The sequence below is a fragment of the Hypanus sabinus genome, chromosome 27 (genome assembly GCF_030144855.1).
Source record: "Hypanus sabinus isolate sHypSab1 chromosome 27, sHypSab1.hap1, whole genome shotgun sequence".
In the NCBI taxonomy this organism is placed as follows: domain Eukaryota; kingdom Metazoa; phylum Chordata; class Chondrichthyes; order Myliobatiformes; family Dasyatidae; genus Hypanus; species Hypanus sabinus.
Window position 1 is genome coordinate 30,987,083 of NC_082732.1, and position 14,002 is coordinate 31,001,084.

Consider the following 14,002-nt stretch of genomic DNA (forward strand, 5'->3'; position numbering starts at 1 on the left):
TGCTGGCCATACCTCCAGTGGGGAAGTTTAAATGCATGCGTGTACAGGATCTTGTATACTTTTGTGTAGAAATGCTGGCATATACAAATATTTGCTTGTATATTTATGCCTGTATGTATTTGTTTGTGTACTCGTGTGTTTGAGTCTGGCATTTGGATTTTGGAATGGTAAGTCAAGTTTTTAATATATCAAAGAGAGAGAAATTAATAATTATGAGCCAAAATCAGATAAGCTGTCTCTCATGTGTTCAGACCTCCTTGTCTGGTCATGCACAGGAACAGGAAGATCCCCAGTGATCTTGCACTTCATTGTTTACCTGCACCACACTTTTTCAGGAACTTTTGCACTTTATTCTACAGTGTTACTATTTTTCCTTGTTCTAGCTCAATTCACTGTGTAATGATTTGATCTGAATGAGCAGTAGGCAAGGCAAACTTTCACAGTATCTTGGTGCATGTGACAAACAATCATAAACCAATACCAACACGTCTGCAATCAGCCAAATCCAATGCTCCACACACAGCTGGAATTGAGCTTTCTCATAACGTAAATGAGGTTGAATAGTCTTGACAAGGAAGAGAGATTTGGCAAGGCTCAGTAATGCCAAAGCTCTTTCAAGTGAACTTTAATCCCGTGTGGCTGGAATGGGGCAAATGGATGGGAGGGAAGTGAGTGCTGGAAGGGTGAGATGTACATAGTAAACGAGGACAAAGCAAATACATTAAAGTCTGATTGGAAACTAACCGAGCCATTGCACTTCCCAGGATGAATGCTCAGTGGGGTCTTATTGTTATGCCGTTGCAGGGCGGAGTGAAGGTGCTGATCACAGGGCCATGGCAGGAAGCCAGCAATAATTACAGTTGCCTGTTTGACCAGATTTCAGTGCCTGCATCTCTTATTCAGCCTGGTGTACTTAGATGTTATTGCCCAGGTAAGTGAACACCTCATTCATTCTAACCCTTTCTTTCCCCCACATGATTTCTCCACTACCCTCAGCTGCAGTGTATACAAAAGGATGAGTGGTTCACCGTGATTCATTGTCCATTTTCCTATTCGCTTTGCTCCCTGTTGGGATTTGTGGCTGTCTGGTATTTGTGTGGCACTATCCTTCATTCTATCATCGCGCAATAACTTAGGGTCAGAAAGCAAACTAGTTGGTTTGTTGGGTGAGGTCGGAGCAATCAAAGAGCCTGGTTTTGACAGAGCAAGAAACTTCTAGATGCTGTTCAGTTTGTCAGGGTATCTCAAAGTACATTGTGCCCAGAGCAGTTCATTTATAATGTAGGAAAGGCAGCAACATACTGTAAGGTCCCACGTGCATCCAGGTGATGACCAGATCAACTACTTTGGTAATGTGTTTTTGGAATTTGTATTTGTATTTGGAATTTTCAAGGCACTGAGTAGGATCTCCCATTGTTCCTTCAAGTAAGAGTCATGGGATCTCTCCCACCACTTCAATGCAAAGTCTCATCTGAAAAACTGTTCCTTCAGTGCTGTATTACATTGCCAGACTGTGTTCCCTAGAATCGGATTTTAGTGCACCTGACTGAATCATAACTTTGTTTTCCTAACTCTTGCCATGGAAGTTTAGGTCACCATTCAGTAGTTACTCAGAATGAGACAATTGAAATTAAGAGCTTATCACACGGGGAGTCGTAGGTGCACTTAATCAGCTCCACGCCAGGGAAAAAGGCTCAAGTCAAACTTGTGGTTCAGCTTTTTAAAAAAAGTCTGCGGGTAATAATTGGCAGATGGGTATAACAGGTAAAAATACTGTAGATATTCCCATTTAATGAAGCAGCTGCAATAACAAACAATCTTACTTTCTCATTCTTACCCAGCCCACGACACAGGCCTTGTGACTCTACAGGTTGCCTTCAATAGTCAAATCATCTCAAACTCCGTCGTCTTTGAGTACAAAGCCCGGGCTTTGCCAACTCTTCCCACATCCCAGCACGACTGGCTATCATTGGATGGTATGTAGCTCTCTTCACGGCCTGATAATGTCGTGTCAATGAGGTTAACATCTTGTTTGGATGGATTGTTCTGCATTTGCCTTGATAGCTTTTTATTAGAAAGGTTTTGTTGCATAGCAAATATCATGAACTTGCTGAATGTCCAGAGTTGCATTTGATTTTATTGACTGACGTGTATTCAGTCAGCACATTTACATCCTAAGGATATCCGGTGACTCTTGTTGAAGCATTATACCATATGTACAGGTTTTCATATTCAGCAAGGGTTCCAGCACTGTTCAAGAGATAAGGTAAGCTAGGAAATTTGCCTATTTTCAAATAAAAATAATTCTGAAGGTGATTAGTTTTCAGGATGAAACTCCTGAAGTGTTTAACTTTAGGACTATGAACTGCTTTAATGAGTCTTGTACCGATTGTGTTCATGCACTGGAAAATGCAAAGACTTCCTTTGGAATTTTGGGCATAATCTAGATATAGAGAAACAAAAAAAAATAGTGATGCAACTTACAGAAGACTACATAAATCAAACACAATACTAGGCTTAATTCGTGAAGAGATAGAACTGAAAAGTGGAGATATTACCCTAAATATCTAGTTTACTTTTAGTTTATACTTACATTACAATATGGATAGTGATACTGATGAAGCCTCAAGCATGGAATCAAAGTTGAGAAGTATACCTTTAAGGCAATAAAGAAGGCAATAATAAGAATATGGAAAGATTTGTAAAAGTAAACAGAGGTGATATTTCAATATGTGGAGGAAGACCAAAATTGGGACTAGACTTCCAATAGACAATAGACAATAGGTGCAGAAGTAGACCATTCGGCCCTTCGAGCCTGCACCGCCATTTTGAGATCATGGCTGATCAATTACTATCAATACCCTGTTCCTGCCTTGTCCCCATATCCCTTGATTCCCCTATCCATAAGATACCTATCTAGCTCCTTCTTGAAAGCATCCAGAGAATTGGCCTCCACTGCCTTCCGAGGCAGTGCATTCCAGATCCCCACAACTCTCTGGGAGAAGAAGTTTTTCCTTAACTCTGTCCTAAATGACCTACCCCTTATTCTCAAACCATGCCCTCTGGTACTGGACTCTCCCAGCATCTGGAACATATTTCCTGCCTCTATCTTGTCCAATCCCTTAATAGTCTTATATGTTTCAATCAGATCCCCTCTCATTCTCCTTAATTCCAGCGTGTACAAGCCCAGTCTCTCTAACCTTTCTGCGTAAGACAGTCCAGACATCCCAGGAATTAACCTCGTGAATCTACGCTGCACTTCCTCTACAGCCAGGATGTCTTTCCTTAACCCTGGAGACCAAAACTGTACACGATACTCCAGGTGTGGTCTCACCAGGGCTCTGTACAAATGCAAGAGGATTTCCTTGCTCTTGTACTCAATTCCCTTTGTAATAAAGGCCAACATTCCATTAGCCTTCTTCACTGCCTGCTGCACTTGCTCATTCACCTTCAGTGACTGATGAACAAGGACTCCGAGATCTCTTTGTATTTCTCCCTTACCCAACTCTACACCATTCAGATAATAATCTGCTTTCCTGTTCTTACTTCCAAAGTGGATAACCTCACACTTATTCACATTAAACACCATCTGCCAAGTATCTGCCCACTCACTCAGCCTATCCAAGTCACCCTGAATTCTCCTAACATCCTCATCACATGTCACACTGCCACCCAGCTTATTATCATCAGCAAATTTGCTGATGTTATTTTTTATGCCTTCATCCAAATCGTTAACGTAAATGATAAACAGCTGTGGTCCCAATACCGAGCCCTGTGGCACCCCACTAGTCACCACCTGCCATTCCGAGAAACACCCATTCACCGGTATCCTTTGCTTTCTATCTCCCAACCAGTTTTCTATCCATGTCAATGCCTTCCCCCCGATGCCCTGAGCTTTGATTCTACCCACCAATCTTCTATGTGGGACCTTATCAAATGCCTTCTGAAAATGCCTTTCAACTCAGAATTGGGCTTATTATCACTGATGTATATGAAATTTGTTGTCTTGCAGCAAGAGTGCAGTGCAAAACAAAAATTAGTACAAAATTACAAATAGACAGAGCAAAGGAGGAAAAGCAAGGTAGTGTTCATAGTTTCATGCACTGTTCAGAAATCTGATGGCAAAAAGGAAGAAACTGTTCCTAAAATGGTGAGGGTGGGTCTTCAGGCTCCTGTACCTCCGCTCTGATGGCAGTACTGAGAACTGAGCATGTCCTGGATGGAAAGGGTCTTTAATAATGGATGTCACCTTCTTGAAGCACCACCTTTTAAAGATATCATTGGTAGTAGGAAGGGTCTACAACCCTCACAGCCTCTTTTGATACTGTATATTGAAGTCTCCATATGAAGCAGTGATGCAGCCAGTCAGAATGCTTTCCGCCACACTTCTGTAGAAATTTTCTAGTATCTTTGTGACATTCAAGGTCTCCTCAAACTCCTAATGAAGTATAGCTACTGGCACGCCTTCTTCATGGTTGTATCGATGCGTTGGGCCGAGAATGGATCCTTTGAGATGTTGTTGCCCAGGACCTTGAAACTGCTTCCCCTTTACAGTGCTGACCCCTAAATGAGGACTGGTGTGTGTTCTCCCAACTTCCCCTTGCTGATTCCACAAACGATTCCTTGGTCTTGTTGATGTTGAGTGCAAGGCTGTTGCAGTACCACTCATCCAGCTGATTTATCTAGCTCCTGTACGACTCCTCATCACCATCTAAGATTCAGAAGTGTCGTCAATGAATTTATAGATGTTGTTGAGCCTAGCCATACAGTCATGAGTTTAGAGAGAGTAGAGCTGCAGGCTAAGCACACCTCCTTGAGGTATGCCTATGTTGATTGTCTGCTGGAATTTATTACTGATCCCCACTGACTGGTCTCTTGATGAGGAAGTGTAGGTTCCAGATGTAGAGGGAGGCACAGAGACCCAGATTTTAAAGCTTCTTGAGGGATGATGGTGTTGAGTGCCCAACTGTAATTGATCCAACAGCAGCATGGTGTAGATATTGCTGTTATCCAATTGTTCCAAAGCAGAGTTCAGAGCCAGTAAGATTCCATTTGCTATAGAGTTGTTGTGGGGGTAGGGAAGTCACAGTGGGTCCAGGTACTTGCTCAGGCCAGAATTAATTCTAGCCATGACCAACCTCTTAAAAGCACTTCATTGCAGGAGATGTGAATGCTAACAGGCTATTGTCATTGAAGCAGCTCACCCTGTTTTTGGGTACTGGTATGATTGATGCCCTCTGCAGCAGTGAGAGGTTGAACACTCCAGCCAGGAGTGGTCAGCACACTTTATTATTACCCTGTCAGGTACACCATCTGGACCTTAACACTTTGTGAAGGTTCATCCTCTTAAAATGATGTTGTGATGTCAAGATCCAAGACAGAGATTGCAGGTTCACCTGATGCTGTGGGGATTCCCAAGGGTGTAGTGTTTCAAAGGTACATTTAATGTTAGAGAAATGTATACAATATACATCCTGAAATGCTTTTTCTTCGCAATCATCCACAAAAACAGAGGAGTGCCCCAAAGAATGAATGACAGTTAAATGTTAGAACCCCAAAGTCCCCCCCCCCAGCTCCCCTCCCTCCTGCATGTAAGCGGCAGCGAGCAACGATCCCCCCTCCCCCCACCAGCAAAAAAAGCATCGGCACCTGCCACTGAGCATTCAAGCGTGCAGCAAAGCAATAGCAAAGACACAGACTTGCAGAACCCCAAAGACTACTCGTTCACCTGGTATTCGACATACCACAGGCTCTCTCTCTCTCTCCCTGATAAGGGAAAAAGAAATGTCCCCATTTCACAGTGAGAGGGGGAACATAATAAACAACTCGCTGATTTATGATGTTAAAAGTCCATTGCATCGCTTTTTCCAAGCTCTGTGCCCAAAGATCTTAGGTTTCTGGGCACTCAGTCATAGATCTTCCAATTCCCACTACACATTGATCTTCAGCTGGGACACCGACCTTCAATCCTCCCATCTCCAGAGCCACGAGATCTCGGACCTCCGAAGGCGAGCTGAGCCCTTGGGCTCTTAGGGGAAGGAGAAGAGCTAGAAAGTGATAGGTGAAGCCAAGTGCTTGGGAAAGGTAAAGGGCTGGAGAAGAAGGAATCTGATAGGTGAGGGGAGTAGACCATAGGAGAAAGGGAAAGGAGGAGGGAACCCAGAGGGAAGTGATAGGCAGGTGAGAAGCCACAGTGGGCAATAGCAGAAGAGGGGAGGGGTAGAGAAAAAGAAAGGAGAAATTTGATATTCATGCCGTCAGGTTGGAGGCTATCCATACAGAATATAAGGCGTTGCTCCTCTGCCCTGAGGGTGACCTCATCTTGGCTCAAGAGGAGGCCGTGGACTGACATGTCGGAACGGGAATGGTAATCTGAATTAAAATAAAATGTTTGCCCATCAGGAAGTTCCATTTTTGACAGATAGAGCAGAGGTACCCAGGAAAGTCATCCCCCAATTTACAATGGGTTTCACCAATGTAGAGGAGGCTGCATTGGGAGCACTGAGCGCAATAGATGACCCCAACAGATTCACAAGTGAAGTGTTGCCTCACCTGGAAGGACTGGTTGGGACCCTGAATGGAAGTGAGGGAGGAGGGGAATGGACAGGTGTAACACTTGGGCCGTTTGCAGGGTTAAGTGCCAAGATGGAGATTAGTGGACCAGGGAATTGAGGAGGGAGCAATCCCTGCAGAAAGCAGAGAGGGGTGAGGAGGTAAAGGTACGTTTAGTGGTAGGATTCCTTTGAAGATGGTGGAAGTTGCAGAAGATGATATGTTGCATGCGGAGGCTGATGGGGTGGTAGGTAAGGACAAGGGGAACTTCCACTGTTAAGGCAGTGGGAAGATGGAGAGAGCATGAAGGTCAGGGAAATGGAAGAGATGCAGAATCAATAGTGAAGGAAGGTGAACCCCATTCTTTGAAGAAGGAGGACATCACTGATGTCCTGGAAAGGAAGGCCGCATTCTGAGAACAGATGCAGTGGAGGTGAATGAATGGTGAAAAGGAAATAGTGTTTTTACAGGAGAAAGGGTGGGAAGAGGTATAGTCAAGATGATCGTGGAATCGATAGATTTATAAAAGATGTCAGTTGACAGTTTGTCTCCAGAGATGGAGACAGAGCGTTCGAGAAAGGGGAGGGAAGAGGAATATCTAACTACTTATTTACTTCTTATTGTTATTTAGTGTACTTTTATGTCTTACAATGTACTACAGCCACAAAGCAATAAATTTCACAGCATATTTCAGTGATAATAAACTTGGATGAAACCTTTTGATACAACTTCAGGACTTAAGCAAGAAATTAAGAGGGCAAAAGGTGTCAAGAAATATTTTTAACAAATAATATACTGGAGAATCCCGAGGGATATGTAAGTTTCAGGTATGATAGAGGGAATGCAAAAGAGAAGGGAGAGAAGGCAGAAGGCTTAAAGTAGTGGGAAATTTTAATTTTCCCAGTATTGAGTGGGATTACTTGATGGGGCAGAATTTAAGTCTGTCCAAGGAAGTTTTTTGAGACAATGTGCAGACAGTCTATGAGAGACGGGCAATATTTGACCTTATCTGATAACATGGAACTGAGCAGAAGGTGCAAGTGTTGGTGAGGGATTATTCTAACCATAATTTTAAGTTTCAAGGTAGTTATGGAAAGGGGATAGACTAGTCCTTCAATTAAGATCCTGAAGTGAGTACATACTTATTTCAGTAGTGTAACAGAACACCTGGGAGAACCAGATTGGACATTGCAAGAAACAGGACAGTTGACATGGGAGTCTTTTAATGGGGTTATAAGAATTCAAAGACAATGTGCAAATTGAGGAAGGTAAGGTAGTGGATATGGTGTGTATAGATTTTTCGTAAGATACTCGACAAGGTTCCCCATGGTAGGCTCATTCAAAAAGCCATGAGACATTGGTTCCATGTAAACTTGGCTGTGTGGATTGAGAATTGGCTTACGACAAAAGGTGGTAGTAGATGGAGGGTATTCTGCCTGTAGGTCAGTGTAGGTGCTCTGCAAGAATCTGTTCTGGGACCCCTGATCTTTGTGATTTTTATCAACGACTAGAATGAGGAAAATGGAAGGGTGGATTAATAAGCTTGCAGATGACACAAAGGTTTATGGTGTTCTGGTCAGTGTGGAAGGGATATGGACAGGATGCAGATCTAGGCAGAGAAATGGCAGGTGGATTTCAGTCTAGTAAAGTGTGAAGAGTGATACACTTTGGAAGAGTACAAGGTTAATAGCAGGATTATTAGCAGTGTGGAGGAACAGAAGAATTTTGGGATTCAAGTCCATAAATCCCTCAAAGTTGCCATGCGAATTGATAGGGTGGTTACCAAGGCCTATGGTGTGTCGGCCTTCGTTATTTGGGGGACTGAGTTCAAAAGCCACAAGGTTATGTGGTAGCTCTATAAAACTCTGGTCAGACCACACTTCAAGAATTGTTTTCAGTTCTGTTTGCCTCAATATACAAGAAGGATGGGGAAGCATAGAGAAGGTGCAGAGGCGATTTACAAGGATGCTGCCAGGGATAAAGAACATGTCTTACAGGGAAAGGTTGAGTGAGCGAGGGCTTTTCCATTTGCGGTGGAGAGGGGTGAGAGGCATAAACAGTAGCTAGCTAGCCAGCACCTTTATCCCAGGGCAGCAACGGCTATTACCAGATAATGTCCATTTAAGGTAAGTGGAGGAATGTGTAAGGGAAATGTCAGAGGAAGTTTCTTTTGTTTTTCTTTACTATACAGAACGGTAAGTGCCTGGAATGCACTGTTGGGGATGATGGAAGAGCCTGATACAATAGGGACACTTAGACACATAGATGTCATAAAAATGGAGGGTTATGGGCTGTGTAGTGGGAGAGGGTTAAATTGATTATGGAATAAGTTTATATAGATCAGTATAACACTGTGTGCCGAAGGGCTCATACTGTATTGTATTGTTCTATGTTCTAATAGATGTTATGGGGACATAACAGTCAGTAAATTCCCAGGGCCAATTGAGATCTCACCCAAGTTATCTTGGGAAGAAAGGGAGGAGATCGCTGGGGCCCTGGCAGAAAGTTTTGCATCTTCGTCAGTCACTGCTAAGAAACCAGAAAACTAGGAAAGCTAATGTTCTTTTTATTTGAGAAAAGCAGCAAGATAAGCCAAGTAACTACAGGCTGGTGAACCTACGTCAGTGCTAGGGTAACTCCTGGAGAAAATCCTAAGGCCTAAGATCTATGTACAATTGGAAAGCCAGAGGCTGATCAGCAATAGTTAGCAGTCTTTGTGCAGGGGAGATCCTGCCTCACTAATCTGATCGAGTTTTTCGAAGAGATAATAAAGAAGATTAAATGAAGGCAAAAGAGTAGACAGTTTCTTATAAACTTTAAAGCATTTGACAAGACCCCACCAGGTAGGTTGTTCCATGAGATTACAAACATGGTATTCCAGGCAAGCTGGCTAATTGCATCTAAAGCTGGCTTGGCGATAGGAAGCATAGGGTGATGGTGATTATTGGTCATCTGAAAACTGTGGTGTACTGCAGGAATCAGTGCTGGAACCCTAATTTGTAATAAGTTCAAGGAGATGCATTTTGGAATTCAAACAAGGGTTGGATGTTTACTGTAAATGGTAGGGTGCTAAGCCCAAAGTTCTGTGGAAGTGGTAGATAGGGTACTGGAAAAAGGTATATGGCATGCTACATCTTTGAGCTGATGCATTTGGGAAGTCAAATTGGGATAGGGCATATATAGTAAATGGCAAGGTGCAAAGTCAACAGTCCATAAACCCATAGTCTGAGGTGAAAAATGAAAAGCTACATTCCTTCATGGATCAGGGTATAGAATATAAAAGTAGTGACGCTATGTTGCAACTTTACAAAACACTATTTTACCACAGTGAGAGTATTGTGCACATTTCTGGTGACCAAATGACAAGAAAGAATGTTGTTACACGGGAGAGCATGCAACAGCATGTTGCCTGGATTGAAGGACTTCAGTTTTTGGGGAGAGTTTGGATAGGTTGGGTTTGTTTTCCCTGGAGCAAAGGAGGCTGAGGGGTGATCTAAAAGAAGTATATAAAATTATAAGAGGCACAATTGAGTCAGATAGTGATAATCTTTTCCAATGATATTAAAAATCAGAAGCTGTTTAAGGTGAGGAAGGGATTTTAAAGGGGATTTAAGGGGAAAAGTATTTCTACAGTGATTGCTATCTGGAGCTCACTGCCAGAAGAGGTGGTGGAGTGAGGTGCAACCTGTTTAAAATATGCTTAGACAAGCACCTAAGCTAGATATAGAAGGATGTGGACCTAATGTGGACAAATGGTTTAGTTTAGAAGGGCAGAAAGGTTAGAATGGAGGTGATGGGATGAAGAGTCCATATCAGTGCGCACTGCTCTAACTTATGTTTTAGAACTTGTCGGATCACTGTGACTACTCGTCTGTATTGCAATGTTGAAAATGTAGCCACGGACTTCTCCTTACAATTCAGGCTTTTCAGCCAAGTATATACATGCTGTACAAAGTCTGTACTTTGTATTATTGTTATCCCACCCTTCTTCCTCTCAACTACCAGAATAAACTACTGAACCTGCTCTAAGAATTATCCCCAAGTGAACCATTGACACCTGCTTCTCTTTAGATGGAAAACAGTGAAATTTGGCAGATTCAACTTCAGCAGTCTTTACACAGACAAAATAGTATATGTTAGGGGGAGTTAACTATAGAACACCTCCTAGTATGCTCTACAGCATCATATTGCATTGTCCAAGAGTTGACAAGACAACTCTGGAAATCAGCCTAGAAATCTTTTCACAATGCTGAAACAAAAACAGTACAGTGCAGTTGAAAACATCCAAGATGCATTGCCTTGAATCAGATTCCAGGAAGAATCTCAAGGGCAATTGTACACAGACCAGGAAGAGTTTTTACAAGGTTATTGGGGAAAATTAAGGTTGTTGACTATAACTAGGCATTCTCTCTAGACAGCTGTAACAGGCATGATGGACCAAATAGCTTCCTTTTCACTGTAAGATTCTACTTACTGTCCAGTAATGATGAGGCACTTAATAGTATAGGGGTTTTCATTAACTGTTCACAATATCACAGACCTACAATCTTCTGCTTGGCACTGTAGCTTGCCAAACCTGGTCATGATGGAGAAGGTAGTAGTTTTAATGGGCTTCACTCTAACTCCACATCCAAATGTAGAGAGATGTCAGTCTTGTAGATCTCAGCAGAAATGACAGTATTCAGTCTGCCCTTCAATCTATACAGTCAAAGCACAGCCCCCTTGTGTAGTCAGTTTAGTGAATATAGGGTTTAGTCAACTAAAGCCACGCAATAGAAATTAGAAACGAGAATGCAAAAGTGAGTGTCTTCACAGCCAGTGCTCAATTTGTTGTTTTAGACTATTGACATAAATAAAATCAACTCCCTTGGATGAGAACATATTTAGCAAGGTTTGGCAAATATCAGCCTGATACCACTCCTTGTGATGGTAGTTGAGGGATGAATATTGGCCAGGACACGGGGTAATTATTCTGCCCTTCTGTGAAAATACTTCTGAGGGATTTATTATGTTACCCTGTACTTCTGTTTAATACCTCATATAAAGGACAACACCTTGACAAAATAGTACTCCTTCAATATGATATTGGGGTGGCAGTCTAGATATTTTTGTGTTCCGGTCTCTAGAATGGGACTGGAAATTATCACCTTCTGACTCAGGCAAGAGTGCTTCCAGTTAGGTCACAGGAGGCACTTCTGTGCCGGTAGATATGTATCCTTCAGAGCAAGTGAATAGAAAGCTGGAGCAAAACTATTTCAGGGATCTTATTGCTGGTGCTAATTATCCAGAGATCTTTGGTGATTGACAGAAGCTCAGCTACTCAGCCGCAATGTGTGATGAGGAACTAGGGCACTTTAAAAAACACCAGTATTTCTGGGTGGTGAGTGGGGCATGGAAAACAATCTGATGGGACATCCACTTCACAACTTTTTTTGGTCCTTCAAATGGAAAGGAGAGTGGTCTGAAAGGTTGTGTCATTTATCTCATTGTGCAATGTTTCCAGATGTTTGGTGATCATTAATTGTCAGTCTACATACCCCCTCTTCTGATTCACAAAAACTTCTTTAAAGCACTGGGCACAAAAGAGATTATATTGATAGGGGCTGCTTTCAAAAGCTGTTTCTAAATTGCGGCCTCAGAAATGCTGTTAGTTGAATTCTTTCGTATGCTATATTTTGAAAACAGTTGAAATCTCATGACAGAACTGTTCCTGAATCATTTGAAAAGAGCCTTTTTGTGTGAACAGGTTGAATAATGTACTCCATATGTCTTTTCTCCAAAGGCTTCCTAATAGTATACCTCTATACCTTAATCTTTCATGCTTGATGTCATGCCAGTCATTTATCTCCATTAAGAAACATTTGGACCAGAAGATAGTCATGATTTCTTTAACGGCATTATGAAGCTCCCTTGTTTTTTGGACAGACTTGCTCCAGGAGATAAGGTTTGACAATTAACCCATAACTTTCCAAGATCTGCAACATATCATTCAAGTGTTACACTCAAAACAAGTGTGGAAATAACCTACACTGGCCATTATTGAAGTTATTTGAATCAAGATCTGGAACACTTAAATCAAGTATTTAAGTTCTTAAACAAATTAATGGTCTTTTGTGAATACAAAGCGTTTTTATATAATTTTTGCAGTTTTATATCATTTTCCTGCTTATAATCATTTATGAGCCCATCCACCACTTATAACATGCAGGTATTGCAAACAATTCAAAGGGGAAATGTGTTGACTGTTACAAAAGATTGTGGAGCAAGAATAAAGTAGGCTTTCTACAGTAGTGAGGAACTATGATGGAATATCCTTGTGGAAATCTGATCTCCATACCCAAGAAGAGACTTGCCTTAAACTTAATGCAACACAGATCCATAAAATCAATTTCTGTGATATGGACTGTTGCCTTTTGATGGAACTGAATAAGATTGGCAGATGCAAGTTGAAGTCTGAAGAATGACCAGTGCTTTTAATGAAATATGGAATTCTGAAAGGGATAACTTAGGTGTAAGAAGCTGTTTCTTCAGAATGGAGAATAGAATTAAGAAGTTTAGTCTCAGGATAATAGATTGGCCACTTCAGACTTATGAAGAGAACATTACTCGAGATTATAAATCTTCAGAATTTGTGAAAACTCAGGTATTTACAGGGTATGGGGATCAGCTAGAAATTTGGAATTGAGATAAAGCATCAACAACAATGTTATTGAACCATAAAGCAATCTCAAGAGGCTACAAGGCCTGCTCTTGCTTCTTTCCTGTATTCTTCTTCTCATTTGTTTGCACAATTAAAAAAATAACTCTGTAATACCTAACATACAGCCAATGGGGACATGAGTAATTAGTCCACTCCTTCAAACCGGTCCCCACATTGCAGCCTTTCTGTATCTTAACTCCATATCCTTTAATATCACCACCATCTACCTTCCCTCTAACTTTTTCTACAATTCCATTCCCCTCTCTCATTTTGTGAAGTATTTCTTCATACAATTCCTGATCAATCCAGTTCTAATATTCAAAACTAAGCTCCTCATCTTATTCTAGGTCCTCTACACCAGGGCAATAATATTTTTTTTTACAGCAACTTCTTTAGAATCAGAGTAATACAGCAGGAAAACAAACCCTTCAATCCAACTGGTCTGTGGCAGGAAAACTGGTCCCTGCTAGTCCACATTCAGCCCATAACCTTCCAGGCCCCTTTGCACTGTGTACCTATCCAAGTGCCTCTTAAATGTTGCATTTGTACCCACCCCAACCACTTCCACTAGCAGCTCAATCCAGCCCCTCACTGCCTCCTGAAAGAAGTTCTCTGAGAAAGGAAGTGGCATTTGGATAGGTACATGGAGTGGAGGGGTTTAAAGGGTTATGGGCTGAATGCAGGCAAATCCTAAATCTGTCTCCTTTTATCTTGTATCAACTAATTTTGGACTCCCAACCCTGCCGAAAG

At 41.8% G+C, this 14,002-nt stretch overlaps 1 protein-coding gene across 4 annotated transcripts in view; it reads left to right on the forward strand.

Moving 5' to 3' along the window:
• Positions 1-14,002, forward strand: part of camta1a (calmodulin binding transcription activator 1a) — a 1,215,621-nt gene that overhangs the window by 1,076,737 nt on the left and 124,882 nt on the right. For all 4 annotated transcript variants that reach the window (XM_059952154.1, XM_059952156.1, XM_059952157.1 and 1 more), the window contains 2 exons: positions 805-931; positions 1,842-1,976. In XM_059952154.1, coding sequence (XP_059808137.1) covers positions 805-931; positions 1,842-1,976 — 262 coding nt within the window. The remainder of the gene's footprint in view (positions 1-804; positions 932-1,841; positions 1,977-14,002) is intronic.